The sequence below is a fragment of the Aquila chrysaetos genome, chromosome 6 (assembly GCF_900496995.4).
Source record: "Aquila chrysaetos chrysaetos chromosome 6, bAquChr1.4, whole genome shotgun sequence".
In the NCBI taxonomy this organism is placed as follows: domain Eukaryota; kingdom Metazoa; phylum Chordata; class Aves; order Accipitriformes; family Accipitridae; genus Aquila; species Aquila chrysaetos.
The window spans coordinates 1,015,237-1,038,020 of record NC_044009.1 but is presented as its reverse complement, the minus strand read 5'-3'; the positions used below and the strand labels follow the sequence as shown (position 1 = coordinate 1,038,020).

Sequence of the window (22,784 nt, the reverse complement as noted above, 5' to 3'; positions counted from 1 at the left end):
CCTACCCTGCCCTGAAAGAGCTCGGTGCTGCTTTCTGGTCCAAACGCTCCACTGAAGGAAGCATACATCCCGCAGAAGTCACGCCTGCATGGAGCCAGCCTTGAAACCCACCAAAACACAACGAAACCTGCTTGCTATTAATAAATTGCCATAGTGATTACAGAGAGGCAAATGCCTACCTCTTTATAGGTAAAACTTTTTTTTTTTTTCCCCCAATAAATGAATAGAAACTAGAGAATGAAATTGATAGCAATCTTTATCGTTAAGACATAGCTTTTCTGAGTTTGAAAAGTTACACCACTAAAACCAATTTCCAGGAGAGAATTGTCTTTAGTTATATATGTCAGCGCTATTTCTAGTTTTAGTAATACATATTCCATATGTAGGAATTGGAAATTGATTACACTAAAGAATCTTGCAAGAAGTGTCATTTATAAACTTACACTCATGGCAAGAACATTATTTTAATACAATAAAAAAAGCTTTCAAAAGATCTTGAAAACTGGCGTGTGAGAAACAGACAAGAATAGTCAAATCCATACATCTGCAATAAACTCAACACAAGAACAAAACGGTACAAAGAACCTGGTTTAAAAGCAGGCTTGCCTGTTGTTGAAGGCACTATCTTTTTCTGTGGTGTGTGTTCCAAACCTGCTGGACTGTAAAAAACCAAAAACAACCCCACCTTTAAAATACACAATTAGATGCCCTTCCTACACTCAAAGAACATGATTATTAGCTCAATTTTGCTACTAAAATGTTAACATACAACACTTGCACTTAAGCAAGGAAAACACCGGCCTCCAGACAGCTACCCAGCTGCTGCAGCGAGTAATCCAGACAACGCTCAGTCCCGGTGCTGAACAACCCGCCCAGCAGCCGCGTGTCCCAGTAACAGTCGTTGTACAGGGCCGCTGTGCAAATTCACAGATTGCATTCTGAGAAACCCTTTAATAATGCAGTGTTTATTACTGAAATGCCCAAGTGCGTTGCTCCTCTACAGAATAGCCTTAATTTATGGCCTTACTACGAAGTCTCTCGTCTCTGTAACAACAGGACAGTCAGGAGCCTCCCTCCCTGCTTTTTCATCTTTTCTCCCCACCCCCCAAGAAAATTAGATCATAACTTCTTTTCAAAAAGATTTAGAAAACCCAATAAAAACAACAACCAAAACAATAAATAGGAGGCCTAGAGGCGAGTTCAGCACAGAAGTCACATTCCTGCATATACTGAAGGGAAATGAGCATGGACCAGACAGATGCTCCCCTATTTTTCTGGAGCATTACGTCGTCTAGCTTGCGAAGCTGTCGAGAAAGCCACTCGCTCGCACTGTTCCCATCACGGCTGGTGGTGGTCTACACCACCTTACCACAGCCCGAGGAGTGTCAGTCTTCTCCCAGGAAAACAGAGCTCAGTAGCCAGCAGAGCTCTCCAGAAGGAAAAGCCATCTGGATGAAACCACCCAGAATTTCTCGAGGGCTTTGGCTGACATGCTAAGAAACACCTGCAGCCTCAGCACCAAGCGCTTCTCGTTCAAAAGTGCCTCTGTCTTCTGGGCATTCCCGGCGGAAACCACAAGTCTTATTTTAAGGTTACAGCAGAGACATCACTAGGTGGAAAGACCTCACTGTAGCACAGCTTAACGGTTATCCTTCACCTCTGAACACAGCAGCATGTGTCACATTATCTCAGTTTTGATTACAGACGAATCTATTGCTTCGCTCCGCAAGTCAACAGCGGATCCATTTCTCCAGGACTGTTCAGCAGCTGCAGCGACCTGAATTGTCCAGAGAAACTGCTCTTTGGTTATCACGGGGGGTTCCTTGCCTGCAGGGACAGGAACGAAGCGCTGGATGAAACCTATATTATCACCTGCTCTGCCTTTCGGCACATCGCCGCCCACCACGGCATCCCTCTTCAGCTCCTGGAGCTGGGGCCTCAGATTTTGAAAAGAGAGTTTCAGCCCCTTCTCCTTCCTGTCCTGTGACTAAAATCCTGTATTTTTGTCAATGCAGCCAGCAGAACAGAAATATTTTTATTCCTTCTGGGCAGCCAGGACTCTAGATGAGGGTGTCCTTGCTGTTAGAAACGGCTGCTTTCTTCACAAATGACAGTAAGGTCCAACGCAATTTTCCCTCCCCATTTTCATTTCTTCTCAGAACACAGTTTCAGATCAACACTCCATCCGTCACCCATCTCACTGACTCGAAAGTGAGAAAAGCAGCACATCCCCCAACGAAGCTGCGTCATTCACTTTCATTTACTGAAACAAGGTTAGTTGTTTGCACGTCCACCGAGCTATCAGCTCCTTCGGAGGCTGACCCACTCCACGCGTGTTTTTACCGAGCTGCACGCACTGTCGTGCTCAACATGCCTCCGCTGAGAACACCAGTGCTTGTCAGGGTGGCAGACCAGCCCGTGAAACCCCATGTTTGCTTACAGGGAGCTTGCTCATCACCTACACCGAATCTCACACCGAGTTTTCACACCTACTCATTTCTTTTTGGGGTTTCAGACACAAACACTAAATTGCAATTGCTATTGCAACAGCTTCCAAGGGAAGTTTTCGCTGAAAGCAAATCCAAAACAACACTAGCCATCAATGGAAGCTTTGTCCTACCTTTCAGGGTTCTCAGAAAGTGTCGGAAGAGTTCCCTGTGTGCATCTCTGTAGCGATCAGCTTGGGTCTGTGAATATATGGATACCGAAGTCCCGTGCTCCGTAATCCCCAGGGGATTCTGATTATCTACCCGCAACGTTCCTTGAGAACCGTGAACCTGCAGGGAAGGCAGCAAACAGGAAAGAGAACAACGTTTTTAAGTTATCGTGCTTTCACTCTTGAACACCTGGCTAGCGTATAGAAGCCCTGGTTTATAGAGCCAAGAAAAAAATGTAGCTTCTAAAATTAGCAGTTACAACTGACATACCCCCTTGGACGGATCAGACACGACAGAAAATACCAGGCACATGTTATAGGACAGTGGCTTCTGCTTATGTGATACCTCCTTTTTTTTTTTCTTTTCACCTGAGCAAAGCTCCTTGTCCTGGTTAATTTTCTTTCTAGTAGCTGCTATAGTGTTACGTTTTGGATTTAGGATGAGAAGAATGTTGATAACACACTGATGTTTTCAGTTGTTGCTAAGTAGTGTTTATACCAAGTCAAGGATTTTTCAGCTTCTCATGCCCAGCCAGCAAGAAGGCTGGAGGGGCACAAGGAGTTGGGAGGGGACACAGCCAGGGCAGCTGACCCAAACTGGCCAAAGGGCTATTCCATGCCATGTGACATCACACCCACTATATAAACTGGGGGGGATTGCTGCTCGGGAACTAACTGGGCATCGGTCGGCAAGTGGTGAGCAATTGCATTGTGCATCACTTGTTTTGTATATTCCAATCCTTTTTTTATTATTATTATAGTTGTTATTATCTTTATTATTTTCTTTCTTTCTGTTCTGTTAAACTGTTCTTATCTCAACCCACTAGTTTTAGGTTTTTTTCCCCGATTCTCTCCCCCATCCCACTGGGTGGGGAGGAAGCGAGTGAGCGGCTGCGTGGTGCTTAGTTGCTGGCTGGGGTTAAACCACGACACTCCTTTTTTAAGTCTTTAACAGATACCACTCCCCAAATCCAGCCCACGCATCTGTTATAAATCATGACCTTCGGAATTTACAGACAATTTGCCTCCGAGTTTACTCTTTTCTTCCCCTTTAATATCCTTAACTCTTGGCTTGCTATACACCTAAAAACACCCTGGAAAGACAACAAATGAACTGTGTGACAACATTTCAGCCTCAGGAGAGCTGACACCAATTCCTGCTCTAGTACGACTGCATGCAGCTTATAACCCCAACATAATACATGTAAACAGAGGCAAAATTCAGGTAACAAAAGAGAAAGCGGATTGTAGATTAAACAAACGCAAGCAATCCACTGCTGCCGAGGTACAGAGGCGTTCTGTGAAACATGCTTGCAGGGATGTGCACGGGACACAACGTGTATTGCTCCATGTGAACGCGTACAGGGTAAAACTCGTGCTGGCCTGCGGTGTCGCGACAGACTTGACTTAAAAGTAAGAACGCACCTCTAGTCTCTGATCACAGCTTTTAGTGCAGTGCTGACTGACGTCCAAAGTAACAATTGCTCCGCTACGAAATTTCATGCTGACCGCTACAGTGTCTGCATCCTTCAAGTAGGCCATATCTGAGTGACAAAAAAGGCACTCGCTCACACCAGGAACAGCAAACCAGCAAGTACTACAACTACAAAGTGCTCTTCTTCCTTTACAAGGCAACACTGGCTCTACAATACCTTCAAACAGGAAGCAACAGTGACAGCAAAGCGCTTTCTGCAACGTACACCAGCTGGTTTACCTTTATCGGCCCTTCTGATGGAGAACAACAAGCTCTGCAGAAACACGCAGCCCCTGGGCCTGAACTCCACCTTCCCAGCCCGTGGCTCTCCCTAAAAAAGGCTTCCACTTCTACTTCCAAACACATTTTCCTTTGCAGCTTATTACAACCAAGATCAGGCAACTTCCAGCACGTAGCTAGAACGAGGCGGATGGTACAAAATCCTCCCTGGGGCATTTTGTTTGTTGCATTTCAATGCTTTACCATAGATTATAACATTGCATACTACACCTGCTAACAACAGCCAGTCAAGGTTGGCAGCAGCTGCAATTACCTTAATTAAAACTTTGCATTCCCATTTAAAAAATGGCAGCTTCCAGTTTTATGGTTAGTTTAAATTAGTCTGGTAACCCAGAGCATGCCCGTCAGCTTGACACAATCCAGAGTAAATTCTCATCTTTAACTGTGCCGAGATCAACAGGAAAGCGCCAGAGAAATCAGAGAAAGCAAAGAACTGAAAAAGACTGCATTGACGTTCTTGTAAGCACATACAGAGTGGAGTTCAGCAATACCTCCACAGAAACCACTTCACATCAGCAGGGAATTGACAGAATTCAGAAATCATCGCTAAATACCCTGTCTACGACAACTGCTTGAGAAACTTGCCTTCTATTTCACTAGGCTATTTTTTCAACTGTTCCATGATGGAACATTTATGTCATGGCTACCGTGCTCTCGTACACTCTCTTCCCAGTTTTAGTACTAAAGTCCAGAGGTACACAATAAACTATCAAAAGATTTATTCTTACCTGCACAGAATGCATGTCCCAGTGAAAATATTGTATCTGGTGCACTCTCTCCCAACAGCAAACTGATAATATCTATATCATGCACAGCAGCATTATAAAAAATTCCACCTGGAAGAAGCAAAACTGGGCATAAGGTCTCCACATTTAAAACCCACAGTCAACGCACATTTCTGAACGGCACCGAGATCGATACAAAAAGCCCCCTACATCAAAGAAACTAATACTAAAAGCAAACCAAAAAAAGCAACAAAATCAAAGATGGATTAAAAAAACGCTCCTCAAAAGAAAACCCATGCGTCTTAAGGTTACACAAACATAGGGGACTTTCCACCAGAACACGGGGCAAGATACATTTCCAGTCCTTTGCGAACAAACTTTTCAGAAGAAAGCTGCTCAGTACCTGATGTTTTTAGGAAGCTCAGGGATGCTGCTGGATATATGCTGCTAATCGTCGATATCCGGTGGATCCTCCCCAGCGCCTGGCTGTCGCGGACTTTCTTGTACAAGAACTGCAGCGCTGGGTCAAAGCGCCTTCAAAGAGAAACAAGGAATGCGGTATAGGATTTGGAAAAGGAGGAGGTGACCCGGGCCGCTGTTACCGCTGCGCTGCACGAGGCCGACTCGCTGGCAGACTGCAGCGAATGTGCGGACAGATGGGGTTAGACACAGCTTTCTAAGTTCAGCCACTTAGTACGTAAGAATTTTGCTTCTTGCAAACGAGCCTAATATCTGTACTTGTGAGGACTTAAACTAACAACTTTAATGAAAAAATTAAACCGGGGGGCTAAAAGCATTTAAAGGTCCAGTAAATGACCTACAGTTCTTCTTAGAGCCCTGCCTACAAGTTTATATTCAGTTGAGTGTTGACCAAAACCTCAGCTGAGGTTCAACCTTATGGCTGGGATCAGACCTGTACATATAGCACTCAAATGGAAAAGGCAAACATTAGGGCAGATATTTTGTGTAATTACTTACTAGTGTATATGAAATACATACATATGTGTCTGAGTAAGTTTTATTTGCAATGAAATTAACTATTCTCAGCAGAGGAGCACAAAACGATCATGTGTGTTTACTAACAGCCCACATCCACTTGGCGTGCAGCGTTAAGTGCCGAGCACAAGTTTAAAGCGGCATTCTTCGCTTTTAGCTGAGCTCCCCAATTCCCCGCAAGTTGAACAGAGCAGAAGCAAATGAAAATTAATCTACTTTCCTTCCATTTCAATTATTTAATTGTAAGGGTTCAGATGTAAGGTCCCAAGTGGAAATATCACTTCATAAAGATTAATAAATCTATTCCCATCGGATTGGTCAGTAACTCTAACATCAAGCGTAATTTTCACAGCCATGTAGTTTGCAACCCTCAAGGTTAATAATCTTCAAGCACCATCCCTTCCAAAGGCATTAGAAAGAAGTCAGAGGTAAAAGACAGCTCTAGGCAGACCCCAGCGTTTGGAAATTCAGTTTGAGTGGAAAGTTAAGTAGTGGATGGGCTCAATGTGTCCCTAGAGACAGTGCTCTAAAAGGAACTTCAAAAGGTCGATTGTTCTTTTGTTGAAGAGTTACTCCATGCTTTCACTAGTATTTGCTTATGTTTCACAGGACCACCATCATCTACTAAGTACAGAATATAATTAGGAAATCAGTGAAAATATAAAAAAGTTACAAAAAAGGAAGAGTTTTCAGTACCATGAAAATATATTCAAAGAGCAGCCTTTTCCGCTGCTATTTTAAAGAGCACAGCTAATTCTCTGCCTTCTTCCAATGTTATTTCTAGTTTACTGTAACAAAGCTGTCAAACAGGGAAAAAAGGATACTGTCAGATCCATAAAAAGTACAATACGAATGGGCAGAAGTTCCGTACGGAAGCCAAACCATTGAGCACATCACAGGGCATTACTAGACTGAACAGGGTTGCAAACTAAACGCTTTACAACAGAGCAGTGAAAAGCGAATCTTGGTAGCTGCACGCTTAATAAAATTACAGATCTGCCCAACTTGGTGGTTGTATGTGAGCAAAAAACCATGAGCAAAAAACATCCTAAAACCACAGACCAAGAAACTGCCTCAGAGAACGGCACAGCACTGTCAGAATATTTCCTTCTCTGAAGCTCCAACTAGCTGTAGCATTTGCAAAACCTCGAAAGGACTGCAGAGATGTGGACCCCAGCTGCCTTAGGCCATTCAAAAAAAAACCAAAAAACCAAACCAGAGCTTTCCCATTTTGAAAGCTTCACCGTTTGAGTTCCACTAGCATCCATTCAAGCGAACATTTATTTTCATCTCATGACAGCTAGATTTTTATCTCCATTAAACACGAAGAATTAATCCAATCCAATTAACTCCCAGCTGAACAATGTTAACAAGCAGCAGTGAAACTAAGTTTATTTGAGGACAAATTCAGGAAAGCCTGAGGAATCTATGCTACTTTCAGACACGCGCTTCTTTTCAAGGACAAATCAGAAGAAAAATGCTGGTCTTACTTGTAGAATCCACACACCAGTGGTCTTCCACATCTGTCAGCTTCATCGAAACAAGCTTCTGCCGTCTGCCTGTCTAAACTGGGCAGCCTCTCGCAAAACACACCTTTTCCTGTGCAAAACGGTACAGGACACAGGATTGAAGGCAAGACACGGTCTTCACAAAACGTTTTTATCTTGCAATAAATATACATGTCATTACATTCTAGAAGGTACGTTTGATGAAACTGAAGCATGGCTTTTTATTTGTTGATGCTACTAACTCCCCTTTGGCCTCCAGCTGTGGCTTTACTAGCTGGTTACAGACCCCAAGAAGCGTGACTGTTTTGATAGACAGCTCTCCTTTGAGTCCTAGTGGTATTTCTAGGACTAGACACTCTGCATGGCCATACCGGGACCAGCACAGTACAAACTCTGCTGGTGTTAAGCCATTAACATCGGTGTCACCAGTAGACTAATTTTTCTTTCATTACGCAATTAGGTAGTCTGCACAACTCAAGGGACACTGCTGAAACGAGAAAGCATTTGCATTTAAAGCGTTTAGCAAGCATACAAGGTCTGCCTCAACGTGTGCTACTGACTACAGATAAAAGCTGAATTTGCAGCTGTTCGTCTTACCTGCTCGTAAAGCGTCTATTACAATCTCAGAGGCTTCTTCAGGGGGTGAACAAATAATGGCTCCAGAGACTCTGCAGAAGTCAAAAGAAAGACCTTCAGTGAAGACAAGGTTTTTACTAGAATGAACAACGCTCAAAAGCTCCTTTCAGTTACGGTTATCTTTCTGATAGCTGCCTTAAACTTTTTGAGGAAGAGTTAAAAAAAAGACATCAAACCCCACTGCTCTGGAAGAGCAAGTTACATTATAAAAGGAACTCGGCACCTGCTTGCAAGGATGAAATACGGCAGGACATATGTAGGTTAAAATTACAAGTGGCACAGTGGAATTGCATTGCTTTTCCTGCATCTTAAAGGATAAAGTCTTTTAAAGGTGTCCTTTGAAAACGGGTTAAATGCTGTTAGTTAACACATGCAGTGAAATCAAAAGTCTTTATGGGGTAGAGCTGCCAAACAAGCAATGGGTACATCTTAGCTTATTACCATGCTTTAGCTTCTCGCATTAAATCCATCTTCCTTAAAAGCTCCGCCTTTCACTTTTGCAATGAGATTTAAAATACCAATTTGAGAACTGACTGTAACCACATCGCCAGATGTTACTTGTAAAGCAAGACGCCACAACCTTTCCTACTTACAGCAATCCTCGCTTATCTCAGACAGTTTCAAAAGAGCCACCAAAGTCAGCCAGCTGCTCTGCGGCAGAAAAACTGGCAGGCAGCAGGAAAGCCTGTCATTTATTGCTCTATGGGAAAGGAGGAAAACAAGGGGGTTTTCTGTATTTCTTAACAAAACCACCTGCAACTAAACTCCGAGTTTCCCTCGGTTATGGGCACGCCAGTCAAGCTAAGCTTCTCAGAGACTTCTGAAGCACCTACAGGTAGATGACACGCTATGTAAGGCTTAGCCTGTAACAGCCCTGGGTCTCGCTCCGCTCCCCTGTGTGGGGCCGGACAAGCACGGTCTGGGTCTGCTACGGCGCAGCGGCATTTTCCAGAGAGGAGACGCCAGACACGCGCTCTGAGCCCGGCAGCAGGGAAGAAGCGCGCGCGGGAGTCCGCGGCGGACGGTACCGCTGGTCGTTGAGCGCGACATCAGCGTCCTGCTGCTGCAGCACCCTGGTGCCAGCCAGGAACTCAGCGCCGAAGGCGCGTTCCACCTCCTCCAGCTGATCCTCCACGACGTAAAGCAAGCAGCAGCCGTTTTCCTCCATCAGGCTTTGGAAGAAGGCTTTGTTAACCAGCCCTACGCCGAAGAGGGCGAGACCGACACCGCTGCCGGGCCACAAGACGGGCGCCGGGCCGTCGGAGGCCTCGGCTGCGGCCCCTCGCCGGCCAGCCTGTTTCAAGGGGGCAGGGGCGATCCTCAGGTGGAAGGCGGCGAGAGCCGAGGGGCAACCGGCCGAGGTGGAAGGTGTCGGGTCTTCCCTGGGGGGGGGCGGTGGCAGCGGCGGCAGCGGGTCGGTGGGCAGCCAGCGGTTCAGGGTAGGAGGGTGAAGAGGGGACTGAGCCTGTGGCGGTGGCGAGGACGAAGGACGGCTGGGAGAGCAGGGAGTGCGCGTCGAGCTGCAGGGGGAGGCCGGCGCCGACGTCTGGACCTGCAGAGCTGGGCGAGACAGAGGAGGGTTTGGGCCCGGGGCTCCGGCTCTCCCTCGCCAAGCGAGGGACGGAGGCCGGCCGCTTCCCACAGCCGGTCCCGACAGCGGGGGCCGGCCCGGTGCGGGGTCGGGCACTCACAGGAGCAGCGGAGCGCGCAGGCCGTGCTGGCGGAGCAGGCGGCGGTTGCGGTAGTGGCGGCCGGAGGAGAGGTGCTCGAGGATGCGGTCGCGGCGGACCCGCATGGGCAGCTGGCAGGAGGTGCAGTACAGCGTCTCCACCACCGCCGCCGCCTCCTCCTCCTCCCCGCCGCCCCGTTCCAGGAGGTGCCGCTTCACCGACAGCTCCGAGAACTCGGCCGCGTAGTCGTGCAGCGTCTTCTTCTTCCGACCCATGGCGGCGGACCCGGACCGGAACCGGAACCGGAAGGCGCGGCCCCCCCCGCCCCGCCCCGCCGCCGTTGCCTAGCAGCGGGCCGCTACGGCGGGGGTAACGGGCCGCTATGGCGGGGTACAGGCCCCGCTCCGTGCCCGACGCCGGGAGAGGGGACGAACGGCCTTCCCGGGCAGCGGGGAGAACCTCGGTCAGCCCCCCCCCCCCCCCCCCGCGGCCGCGATCCCCCCCACCTCCTCTACGGGAGAGCCCTCGCCCCTCTGCCCAGCGCGGAGATGGAGGGACGGGGCTCGGGAGAAGCGTCCCCCGTGGAAGCTGGTGCGGGCGGCAGAGCTCAGCGAGACCCCGAAAGGTCCGACCGAGAGCCGCGCCAGGAACCGCGCTACAGCCCGGCCACCGGTACCGGGGGAAAGCGTCCGGAAAAGGGGCCGTTATCCCTTCTTGCCGCCCCGCTCCTTTTGCCTAGACAAAAATGCTCGGGAGTGCACGGAAACCTCTTTCTTGCTCCCCTTAGAAGCGGAGCGCATGAGGAAAAAAACAGCAGGGAGAGCCCCGAGCAGTCTCCCCGGGGCATCCCGCAGCGTTTCAGCACACCGGCAAACCTGTCCTTGTGCTGCCGGCTCTACCAGTCCTCACACAGCAAGGTTAGTTAGTTTAATAAGCATCACAGCAAATTAACTACAAAACGCGTTATCAGCCAGCGTCGCTGTGGCTGGAGCATTAACTCCACCCACAGTCTACACTCAGATGGTTACAACAGCAGCTCTGCTTACACTTACCTGAAGAGAGGAGGCACGAAGCTTTTCGCAGGGATTCAGTTTGCTTACAGTAGTACTCCTACTTCACAGGCGCCCTCTCTTCCTTGCAAAGACAACTGGAGATCCAAGAATCACAGCTTCGGAGAACCAAATCTGAAAAGGAAGTGCTCCAAAAGAAACTCAGAAAGCCAGAAAATCAGCTACAAGCCATGTCTACCAAGGTACTGCCCTGCAAGCAGGGTGGCCATCGCTGTTAGGAGAGCTGGCGGCGGGGAATTTGGGCTTTCCACATAGACAGGAGGTACACCTGTGCACTGCAGAACTGAAGCGTAAAATATGTTCTCTTAAGTTTTGCAGTCTGAGAGAAGGACAGAAACACGAAGAAATGATGGTGACAATAGAGAAGGATAACTGCAGTCTTTGACAGGTAAACTTGGTGCAAAGCCCCTATAGAAAATTCTTGTATTAGCTGCTGAGTTGTGCTTGCTTTAGGCTTGGGAGAGTTTGCCACATAAAAAAACCCTATCCAATTCAGTAGTTTCAGAGAAAACACCAAGTAAAAACAGTTACCAGTACTGGCAAGGGTGTTAGTCTGTAGACTCTGCCCAGGAAATACAAGAAGCGTTTGGACCAGATACTGGGAAGATGCGGCCAAGCCTGCTCGCCTCCTTCCTCACAATAACGGCTTGATTTACCTATCTCCTCATGTTGTTACAGAACAAGAATCCAAATTGGCTGAGCAGAACAAGCTGGTCAGTGAGTTACAGGGGATGGTCAGCCAGCTACACGCAGAGGTTCTGACCAGCCCATACCACATCCACAAGCAGCAACGGGCCCCAGAGGCGATCCAGAGCCAAGCTGAGACACTGCAGCACAGCAAGCTGCAAACTAGAGTGGCACTCAAATGCATCACCAGCTGGGTAAGCGTAGCCTCCTTCACTTCAGACTCCTGCCTCCCTCTTGGGAGACACTTCAACCATTTCAAGCAGAGAATCTGAAAGCTTAGACATTCTCAGGCAGAAGCACAGCGGGAGATGCACCAGGGCACTACAGTCCTTTGCTCTCAAGGCCTGGCCTCCCTTTGCAGCCACAGGGCCAGAGGAGCAGGAAATGCGTTCCATTTGCTTCCCAGCTTTTTAGCATGTGGCTTATGTCACTTACAAAGCAAACAGGCCCCAAATACCAGAAGCCCTTGAGAAACTCGAGTTCAGAACAGTTACATCACCAGATTTCTAATATCCTTCCGGACTCAAAGTAACAGGTATCACCTTAAAGCCATTTCCTGCAAGCATACGTGCCTGGTAGCAAGCACAGAGCCCGATACCCAGGTAAGGGACTCAGCCCACCCCGAAACACATCGTTATCACAGTCCTTGCAGTGAAGCCCAGTCAAACAGCCCATAATTTCCCATAAACAGACCTTCTGTTTCATCATTCACTAGTACTTTGCCCCAGCCAGTGTAGTCTCTGTAAATCCACGCAAATGCCGAAGAATTGTATATAAAGACTAAACACACCTACTTTCCTCTTTTATCAAAAGTTTGAATGAAAGATATTGAAGCAAAGTAATTCAGGCTATGTTCAGTATGGTGGGCAGCAAGCCTCCTGAGGCAGAGGTCACAGGCGAGAGTGCTGGAGGCAATGCAGGTACGTGCCTCTTTCGAACTCTGCTTCTAGCAGCCAGCTAGAATGGACTGATGAGATAAGGGTACACTTTGCAGTACTGCTCTCCGCCTAATGCTTTCCCACCTCTTTACACATCCCTCATTTTTAGAAAATAATTAACAAATGGATGGAGTTCTATCAGATGCTGAAACAGAAAGGCGTCAAGGTCCCGTCGCTCTACAGCATCAACACATCTACTTCCATCGCCTACCCGTGCTAAGGGAAGGAGAAAGAGTCCTGCAGGGTAGCATCTTTTAACACCTGAAAAGCAGCCCTAACAGCCAAGTCAGAATACGTCACCAACTTCAGGCTCCCATTCCTTGGTTTTGAGATGGTGACTTACTAAGAAATTAAACTTATTTTACTAAATCAAGTTCTGCAGGAGTATCTAATTCAATTTTTTCAACCGACTCAGAGCACAATTCACTGTAAATCAGTGGTCTGTAGAAACATTCGACTTCACAGGGAAGCCTGAAGCACTACACTAAGGACTGCTCAGCCACATGTAGCTAGAAAGCGTTTAGTTACCATTTTTTTGCAGTATACAATAGCTGCTTTGGCAAGTTTGTATAGTTACATGACTGGAAAATTCACCAATGCCAAAACAAGTGACAGTGACATATGACTGCAAGAACTGTTTTATTTTTCCATTCAGTATGCAAGTCCCAACACGTGGATGTATTTGACACGGTATCTAGAAGTTCAGTTAGAGCTCTGTATCATTTTTAACAGAAAAAGTTCAATCTGTCAGTCACCCTAACTTATGGAGATGGTTGCATTCATACAGGTAGTAGCCTGGACGTGAAAGTCACCCACAGACTGCAAAAATCAGAACCACTCAAACTACCTGTATTTTGGAAGGTGTCCCCAACACTCTTCATGTGGGAGTGTGACAGAAAGCTCCAGGAGGGTCACTTTGGGCAAGAGCGCTTCTATTCTGGGGAGGTGGGGAGCTTCCGTAGTGTCGATGTAAGGCAGCATTAGCCCTCTGAACGGAACGGAACTTCACGGGCGAGAATAAATTCAGTGCTCGATCAACGGTAACTCAGCGGGTACATAACAAGGCCGCTACAACTGGTATTTCCAAGGGTGGATGATAGCTTTAAAACGCACTGGGACACACAAACCCCTGCAGTCAATTGAACTGACTTCACTTAAAAACAAAAGCCATGTTAATGTCTGAACACAGAAACCATCACTTTAAAACTCATTCCTCAAGCTCTGACAGCAATTAAATTTTCACAATTACTCCAGATACAAAAATAAAATTAGGCAGAATGTTAGCAAAGTAGTTTTGCATTCTGTCTTCAGTATCGGTAGATAGCACGTGACTTCGTTTCAATGCTGTCACCTACTGGATTTCCCAGTTTAGCTGCCAAAATTATAATCCTGCTGAAACACACCAGGAAGAAATGGTGATCTTGCAGAAAAATATGACTGCACTCACTTTATAAACACTATGATGCCATAATGATTTTCTCTACAAGTTAATGCAGTCTGACCTCCAGTACCTTCTCTGCCTTTAAGTTCGCATGTGAAGATGCTGTTATCTCTACCTAGTTGGAATACTGGTGACTTTCTGTTAAGGCTGAACGAAGGCAATACTCCTTGCTGTAGCTTGATCAAACTTTAAAGTTTTCACATACCCAGGCAGGATGCACTGCATCTTTTCTTCAAAAAAACAAACCACCTCACTACCTACAAGTTGCACTGTTGAATACAGGGGGGGAAAAAAACAAAAAAGAAAATTGAATCATTTCCTTAGCTTTGATAGCTGCTAACGTATTACAGTCAGAAGAGAGGAAACTGTGGTTAGGTCAGTTTTTGAAGGGTAAAGTACTTTCAAGTTTCCATCTGTGTCCACCACTCGAACCTGCTCCACCACCAATGGAAAATTCACCGGCTGTACATTTTGGCCGGGGTTCAAATTCACTGGTCCGCAAAAAGCATCAGATTCGTTATCCGAGCCCGAGTCTTCCTTATTTTCCAAGGTAAATCTGTTCAGTTCTGCAATTTTCTGTTAAAAGCAAAATACAGAAAACAAGGTTAATTCTGCAGCTAAGGCCTCACAGCAACTCCCAGTTGCTTCCAAGGTGTGGATCTGGCCCGCCTCTGGAGGAGTATCTGCATGAAAAGGTTCTTCAGTGGGTTAGAATCTTTCAGGAAACCGAAAGAGGTTTTGATGTTATCACCGCTGTGCTCTCCAGGAGGTCCCACTCCTCTGAATAGTTTCATTTTTTACATTTAACACAGAACTCGGGCTTTGTCAAAGCACTGGATTCTAAGTAACAAGAGCCTCCTGTAGGATCACCACCGACAAGCTTGCTTTCGGTGCATTTGAAATTGTCTCTGCTACTACCTTGTGTCAATCACACAAATCACTTAGCTTTCACCAAAGTGTTCTAAAGGTTATGTTAACTGGACAAGAAAAAAAAATACGTTTATCTTGCAAAATATCTAACAGCATACTATCCTGTACTTGCCATATACCAAGTTTTATCTTTTTCAGTAAGAAAGCTTTAGTTAAAAGAAAGCATGTTGAATGGCATTTAATGAGACTGTCCTGCTGCTAATACAGTATCTGAAAGACAATTCTGTAATAACGATAGGACCAAACAAGCTAATTGTCAAGCAGGCTGAGGTGAGAAATCTCCCTAAAAGAAATTATTGGCAGCAATGGAAGCCATAAGATCACTAACAAGGTGAAGGTGTTCAAAGTCAAACCATAAATTTCCAATTGTGGTAACACAACATTATTTACCCTGGTGAGTTTTGAGGTCTGCCAGTTAGTCAGGATACAAGAATATAAACACCTTTTGCGATACAGCAAGAATGGAAGAGTAAGTGAAGGGGAGGGAATACTACTACTACTAAAATAAAAATCAACTTCTGTAGTCTTCTCAATACATGTGAGCAATTAAATACTTTGTCAAGGAGCACACCAAGAACAGATAGGATTATTTTCCCGAACTACTTACCAGAATTAGTGTGTCCATGACATCTTTGCATATCTGTAAACTGGTATCGCTTGTCACTTCCAGAAATAGATCACGGGTGTCTTTCCTAATCTGTAGGAATTTCACAGGTAAAGCAAGTAAGGCATCAGACCATACTCACCCACAGTCACTTGGCAACATTTCAATACACAAACTGAATGAAAGGCTTTCATTCAATTCCACCGGAGGCAAAGTACTGCCTTTCTTTACAAGTCAAAAACCATATTCTTGCCCTTCAATAAAGCCGTCTCAGCAAAGGCAGACGGGTGCCTTTGGAACAGCTTGCCAGAGCTTGACAGATTTACAAAGTTAAAGATGTAACTCCGAGATCCATCTCAATCTGAAAGTCTAGCAGACAAGATTCAGGCTTTGAAGATCTGTATTTCGAATACAATCACAAGTTTCATAGAACTGTGCGTGTCTTTGAATCTGGAGTTAAGTATCTCTCAGTGGAAGGAACCACTGTTTAATTCCAATTAACGCATTTCCACTAACAGAGAGTACCTTTGTTTTCTCACTATTGGTTATCGGTGGGAAAGAAATCACGCCGCCTTCGGCATCCACAAGACATGGGTAGTTATCTTTGCCATCCAATAACTGGAGATACCTGCCAAGAAAAACAAAGCAGCGAAAAGTGAGCAACTGAAACAGCAGCTGGACACAATGGCAGAAAGTAGTGACAAAAACAAACTAGTGTGTTCCTGATCTACCACGTAGCAAAAACAGAAGTCAGAGCACTAAAATTCAGCAAAACTGCATCATGGTGATACAGCTGAGGAAAGCCACCAGCTGCAGGAAGTGATGGGCTAGAACCATAAAGGAACTCACATTTTAATATCCTCACTGTCAAAGCAGACACACATGCCTGTAGTGCTTTCAGAGATCCAGTACTCAAACAGGACCATCAGAGTCCACTGTCTGATTCTTCCAGACAGCTTACTTAATTTTCCCTCTTACTTACCATGGTGATATACAGTTCTCCCATCATGTACTTGGCAAATTTCCCCAAGCTGTACGAGTGATGGATATGGGTGGTGATCTCCACACGAGCAGTAAACAGAATAGGGCAGCGCCACGCTCCGCTTTGTAGTTCACATCTGTTACTACATGCAGATCTACCGCACCTCCGATTTGCTTAGTTTACTGAATGTGCATGGCATACACTTCATTCCTCTGTGTTTCCCTTCTATTTGCTATTCTAAACGTATTTGTCGCCTCTAAGAATAATTCACATGACAAGAATTTACTCGACGCAGCTAGAAATAACGGAAGGCACTCATTGTCCTCATTTCACTCCAGGTTACTCTGTATGCACAAATTCAGCTCAGTGTTTTTCATCTCGGCTCCTAAAAGCTCGTGCTGGGTTTGTTAGCCCCATCACCATTACAGAACATGCTTCAGAATACCTTCCAGCACGTTTTCTTCAGTGCTGTTTTTCCATACGAGCGTGAGTTACCAAAATTCACATGAAGACAAGCACAAAAGATCAGCATACTGACTTGTGTAATCCAGAAACATTCTGACGCTTCTTCTGTTTCCTCTGCTCCTCAGCTTCTAACTGCAGCTGACGGAGAAGATCCTTTGCCTTGATCTCCTTTCGACCCAGGGGCGTTATCTACACCATACACGAAAACAAACATTTGAATTTAAGGGCGACTCAAACACTGGGGTTATTAAAACTCTCCTGTAAGCAAGGCAATAATTAAAACCATGCTTCTGTATGCCGACGTTCCTAATGCCTTTTTCAGTATGGAAATATGCTTGCTATTTAACATGGACTACTATGATCGCGCTAAATTTTAAGCCTTTTTGTGAGCTACAACACCCACTTGAAAAACAGGCTCATTCGCATGTACTAAACCAGGCATGGACAGTCATCTTAGCCAGTTCCTTCACTGTCATTACTTACTGAATAACGTGAAAACCTGCTGTCTCGTAACAGAAGCCATGCACAAAAGGCTCTGTAAGCCATCAGGAAAACAAAGAATTCATTCCTGAGGACAGGCCACATGCACAGAACAGTTACAAACACAAGGTGTCGAGAGACCAGAATGCAACAAAAGCGTTGGGTCAGCCCCAAAGAGAGTATTGTTCGGTCCTCCAGCGAGATGGGTTCTGGAGGCAGGATGTTAACCGTCACACTGAAATAGGCCTCAATAAATAAGGATGACGAATTTGAAATAGAATTTTTATATTCTGGATTGAAGTTACAAGTACAGTCTAAGAGCTTATCACACAGAGGCACTGCAAGCTTCCCCCCCGCCACTTTCCCTTCTTTGAAAGCAGCAACATAAATAACCCCAGATTGGGTAAAACAGCAGAGCCTGAATCGATTTCAATTAGGTTACATTGAAGGCTGCTGCCATTTGAGGCGCACTCACATGAGTGAGCACCTGCTTTGCTGCATGACACTCCAGGCACATCCTAACATATAGGGACCTCCAGGGAACATTAAGGTCGTAACACCACAACACAGGAGAAAGGATCAACAGTGAAACACCGATACCTCAGTCACCCTAAGCAGGGGCACACATTAAGCAAAATCAGAATGTTTTTACAGGAAAAAAAAAAAAAAGTCTACATCTGCTTTCCCTGATTACTTTAAGTCCTCGGGCAGATATGCTCTTAACTGGTCCTGGAGTAATACTAGGTAGCTTTGTGCGGCTTGTTCAAGCAGGCTTCATTACAGCAGGACAGCAAGAAAATTAGTACAGCTTCTAAATTAAAGCTCCTGGAGTTAGTTTTCTAGGATCTACGGGGCAAGAAAAGAATTCTTTCCATTCTGTACAGTTCCAGAAAACAAAAGGAAAGAAAGTGGAAAGGCTCACCAATGCCACTGGCCTTACCTTCAATTCATCAGGAGGCTGAACATCGTATGTCAGAGGACCTTTGATCAGCTGCAAGTCGTGGGTGGCAATTGTGGCTGCTGTCCGCTTTTCACAGATGTCTTCGTGCAGTTTAGTCTAAAACAAAGAATGCTATCAAAATATATCCAAAACATCAACATGATTTATTCCTCCTGCGGTTCAGCATTCTTATGTATTTAAAGTTTGTAGCATTATCAGCTGCTTGAGTAACCCTTCTGCATTAAATGGAGCCCTTCTCTTCACCTGTGAAATTATTTCATCTGAAGTACAATCCAAACGTAAAGATAGCGAAGCACAGCACAAGACACGTTTCTCAGCTAGGAGATAGTTTTAAATCAGAAAACAACCACAAATACATGAGTCCCATTATCCTAAAGAAGCTAACACCTGCCATCTAATGGGCAGGCCAGCAGTATGCCAGGTGAAGGTCTGTGGTTACGATACCTTCGTTGGAAAGTTGGACGTGCAAGACACTTTTAGCACAGATTAGGGAACCTGGAGCCAAACCAGGGTGCTCCTAACACGGACGTGGGTTTATTATTAGCTCTTGACAGGTTCCGCAGCACTAACAATCTGTTGTTCCAGAGGCAACGCAAATGCGTGTGCGTTCGTCGCCCTCTGATGGTAATAGCTGAGCTCCTACTAGGTTCTGCAGGAAAAGCAGTTTTGCTTATTACGGACTGACTAGGCAGCACGCCACGCCGCCGGCAGAGGCCATGCTGCATGGCCCTCCCGCCGAACCCTCACCACCTGCCAGGTGAAGAGCTGACCCTAAGTTTCAGAAACTTATCTGCTGGAAGGAGTCTAGAATGTCCTACTTCCAACTCTGCTAGCAACGTTCCCGTTGCAAACGAGTAATGCAAGACCGCAGCAGTTACCTGCATGGACAGGAACCTCTTCAGAGCGTTTCCCGGCTTTAAGTTTGCTCCCTTCAGCACACAGCACACAATGAAGGGTCGAACGTCTTTGACGCCCGGGCTCGCTTTGACCACCAAGGGCGCCGGGTTCTCGGAGACGTGCAGAACCTTCACCATCAGCTTGCTCGCCTCCTCCAGCTCGTCCTGCTCCCCGTCCCCGCCATCCTTCTTCTGCTGCTGCTTCTCCCTCTTCTTCTTCCTGGCCTCCTCTCTAGTGCTCTCGGCCTTCCCCTTCCCGCGGCCCCCGGCCCGCAGGTACTCCAGGATGGCCTTCGTCTGGCAGCCGTTGACCATCTTCTCCAGCCGCTTGTCCTTCAGCTGGTTGCCCCTGAAGTTGGCCTCCTTCAGCCGGGGGCAGTCAGCCAGCGCGGCGGGCAGCTCCCGCAGCCGGTTGTTGGCCACATCCAGGCTCTGGAAGAGACAAAGACAGAGACAGGGCGGTCGGCGGCGGCGGGGACCCGGGCCGGCGGCGGGGCGGGGGGTGGCCGCGGGTCCGCTCCCACCTTGAGAGCCGGCAGGGCGGCGATGTCGGCGCCCAGCTCCGCCACCTCGTTGTCGGCCGCCTCCAGGCGGCTGAGGAGCGGGAAGGGCCCGCCGGGGACGGCCCCGGCGCCGGCGGGGGGCAGCAGCCCGCCGGGCAGCGCCCGCAGGCGGTTGCCGGTGAGCAGCAGCGCCTGGAGCTGCGGCGCGGCGCCGGCCAGCCCCGGGCCCAGCTCCCGCAACCGGTTCCCGCTCAGGTTGAGGCTGCGCAGCTGCGGGAAGGCCGGGGCTGCCGCCGGCTCCGCCGCCGGCTCGGCGCCCGCCGCCCCGCCCAGCGCCGCGGGCAGCGCCTCCAGCCCGTTGCCGGAGAGGTCGAGGAGGCGGAGGGCCGGCAGCGGCCCGCCCAGCCCCTCTCCCAGCCCGGCGGGGCCCAGCGCGTTGCCGCGCAGCACCAGCGTGTGGAGGGCGGGCAGGGCGGCGGCCAGCCCCGGGCCCAGCTCCCGCAGCGCCGGGCACCCGCTCAGCTCCAGCGACCGCAGCAGCGGCAGCGCCAGCACCGCCGCCGGCAGCCGCCCGCCGCCCGCCGCCACGCGCTCCGCCACCGCCGCCCCGGCCAGCGCCAGCTCCCGCCGACGCTCCCGAGCCGCCGCCTCCAGCTCCGGCCAGGCAGCCGCCATGGCGCCGCGCTCCTCCTCCCCGGGAAGGCCCGCCCTGCCCGGGGAGGGGACTCGACGCCCGGAAGGCGCCCAGCCGGCACCGGCGGGCTACCAGAGGGGCGGCAGCGGGGCCGAGAGCCCGCAGCGCTGGCCGCCGCCGCCGCCGCTCTCCCTCCGGACCGGCGAGGGCCCGGGCCCGGGCCGCGCTCTGCCCGTCGGTGCGGCCAGCGATCGCCTAAACGGCGAAGGCCGGGATCGGCGGCGGGAGCGGGCTCCGCGGCCGCGCTTCCACCCCGACCGGGACCGGGCGCTGTTGCGACAGCGTGAAAACGCAGAGGTACCGTCCCAACTAAACAGATTTATTAACCAAGCGCAACAAAAAGAACTCACGCGTCTAACGTACGTGGAACGACGGCGATAAAACCTCTAGGATTTAAATACCTTATCTGCTTGGCCAGGGCGTAGGAACCGCGTCATCGGTAGGCATCGCTCTCTCGGGGCAGCGGAACTCCACGCCGTCGCTCGAGACGAGATGAGTCGCTGCACGAAGGGACGCTGCCGGCTCTTGAGTCCTCGCTGCAGTTTAGGTGGATGATGAAAACACCGTGGCTGACGTTCAGGTACAGCATGGAGAAAGAGGGCATACGGAAAAAAGCCCATGAGATGGGGACCACGGTCCGTTCTTTCTTTAATAACGATGCACCGTCATTGCCGATGTTAAGTTCTCCAGTCCAACAGTCTGGAGAACTCCTTTCTGTTAGCCGGACCTGCACCCGTGCAACGTTTTTGCTCCGGAATATTTTGCTCGAGACTTCATGGCACAGCAACAAACTTCACTGTGTTTTTCACACCACTGTTTATTTTGCCACTGCAGAAAATACAGGTTGTTTATTAAGTGCAAGGAAGCAGCCCAGAGAAATCATCCTTTAAAAATTACAGTGGTGGTACTACTGCGCTCAGAGAAGATCCTCTCACATCCTAAAAAAAATAATCTGTGTTTTCTCACTTCTGTTTCCAGTTCGTACCATTGAGTAGTTACTATCTTTATATCTCACTTTAGAAGTGCATTTTTTTAGTCCAAAAGTGCCCAGGATTCTTAGTGAATGTCATGCACTCTAAAATGTTGAAATGATTTCTTTTAAATGTTGCTAAAGAGCTACTCTGGATTTGAAAAAAAAAAAAAAAAATTACAAAGCCCTAAGACGCAATGTGGTGTGCCCAAGCCTATGCATTTGGCTTTTAAAAGCTGTTTGACAAAGACTCTGAAATGCGCTTCCCTTGCGCATACCTAATTCCTGCTCCTTAGGTGAGTAGGCTGGGTGGCAAGGACAGGGAAGAGGCAGGAATCTCCTACATGACAACTTCTTGCAGTGAAAAAGCTGCAGAGTTATTGCACAGGGCCCAAAGGCATAATTACTGCGCTCTACAATGGAGCAAAGAGAAAAGCAGTTACGGTGCTTGCTCCGGAGCCCAACAACCGCAGGGGGAGACAGGCGGCCTGAGCGTAGAGCAGAGCAGCAGGAAAACATCCTCGTACACAAATGTGACAAATGTGAGACACAAGTGCTACCCAAGGGAAAATGCCTCCAAAGAGAAGGTCTGTAAAAGCGTCTTCCCATAGCTCCCAACTTTTCGGCTATTCCGATCGGTCAGCGCTGGGAAATATGACCCTCACTATAACTCATAATGTTTGTGGGGTCTTGGTTTTGGGTTTTTGGTTTGTTTGGTTTTTTTTATTTAACTCCCCCCCCCCCTTTTTTTAAAAAAAATAAGTTTAAAAAGGTTGTCCCATAATATTATAACATAGAAAGCACACATCCTGCTACGTGCAGGATTTAACAGATTACTTTAATTACGCTTTGCTTGACTGGGTTAAAAAGCCATGGTTGAGGAGCAATGGAGAGCTGTATTTACCAGTTCAGTATACATACTATAGTGGCCAATCCAGAACACATGGAGGACCTTTGCAAACGAGGTTTTTTCATTAAACTTGCACAACGGAAAGCTCACAGTTTTATGTCCAAAAGGAAAAAATGCTCTAGGCAGCAGCTCATGAGCCTGCGGTCCATTGCACGTGCTAATCTCTGAGCAAAATCACTGGTTATTTTGCTTGCATAAGGGATCAGGTGCTCAAGTAGGAACCTGTGTCACTGAAGTAGAAATAAAAATACATACATATTTGTTAATATATATATATTCCTAACGTAT

The 22,784-nt window shown here is 47.8% G+C and overlaps 3 protein-coding genes across 11 annotated transcripts in view; all 3 read right to left on the bottom strand.

Moving 5' to 3' along the window:
- Positions 1–238: 238 nt before the first annotated feature.
- Positions 239–10,242, bottom strand: LOC115342980 (myo-inositol 2-dehydrogenase-like). The gene is given in 10 exon segments (XM_030018318.2): positions 239–1,827; positions 2,621–2,777; positions 4,082–4,200; positions 5,159–5,266; positions 5,559–5,689; positions 7,642–7,750; positions 8,257–8,327; positions 9,324–9,679; positions 9,681–9,855; positions 9,987–10,242. Coding segments are annotated over 10 exon segments (1,629 nt in total). The 5' UTR covers positions 10,241–10,242; the 3' UTR covers positions 239–1,678.
- An 804-nt stretch (positions 10,243–11,046) lies between these two features.
- Positions 11,047–20,612, bottom strand: LRRC47 (leucine rich repeat containing 47). Of its 2 annotated transcripts, XM_041124293.1 has the most exons (8): positions 19,944–20,612; positions 19,402–19,851; positions 18,503–18,619; positions 17,156–17,271; positions 16,161–16,263; positions 15,639–15,728; positions 14,534–14,677; positions 11,047–11,149 (listed from the first exon to the last, which is right to left on the bottom strand). In XM_041124293.1, the coding sequence occupies exons 1-8, from the start codon at positions 20,595–20,597 to the stop codon at positions 11,081–11,083; spliced, it is 1,743 nt and encodes a 580-aa protein (XP_040980227.1). In that variant the 5' UTR covers positions 20,598–20,612; the 3' UTR covers positions 11,047–11,080. The 2 variants fall into 2 exon arrangements, with proteins under 2 accessions (XP_040980227.1, XP_029874173.1); XM_030018313.2 differs by lacking the exon at positions 11,047–11,149 and having other exon boundaries at positions 13,281–14,677.
- Positions 20,613–21,415: 803 nt separating this feature from the next.
- Positions 21,416–22,784, bottom strand: part of CEP104 (centrosomal protein 104) — a 26,221-nt gene continuing 24,852 nt past the window's right edge. For 4 of the 8 annotated variants that reach the window (XR_005932667.1, XR_005932666.1, XR_005932665.1 and 1 more), the window contains exon 23: positions 21,416–22,726. The gene's annotated coding sequence lies outside the window, so the exon portion shown is untranslated. The remainder of the gene's footprint in view (positions 22,727–22,784) is intronic. The other 4 variants (XR_005932668.1, XR_005932669.1, XR_005932670.1 and 1 more) reach the window with 4 other exon arrangements.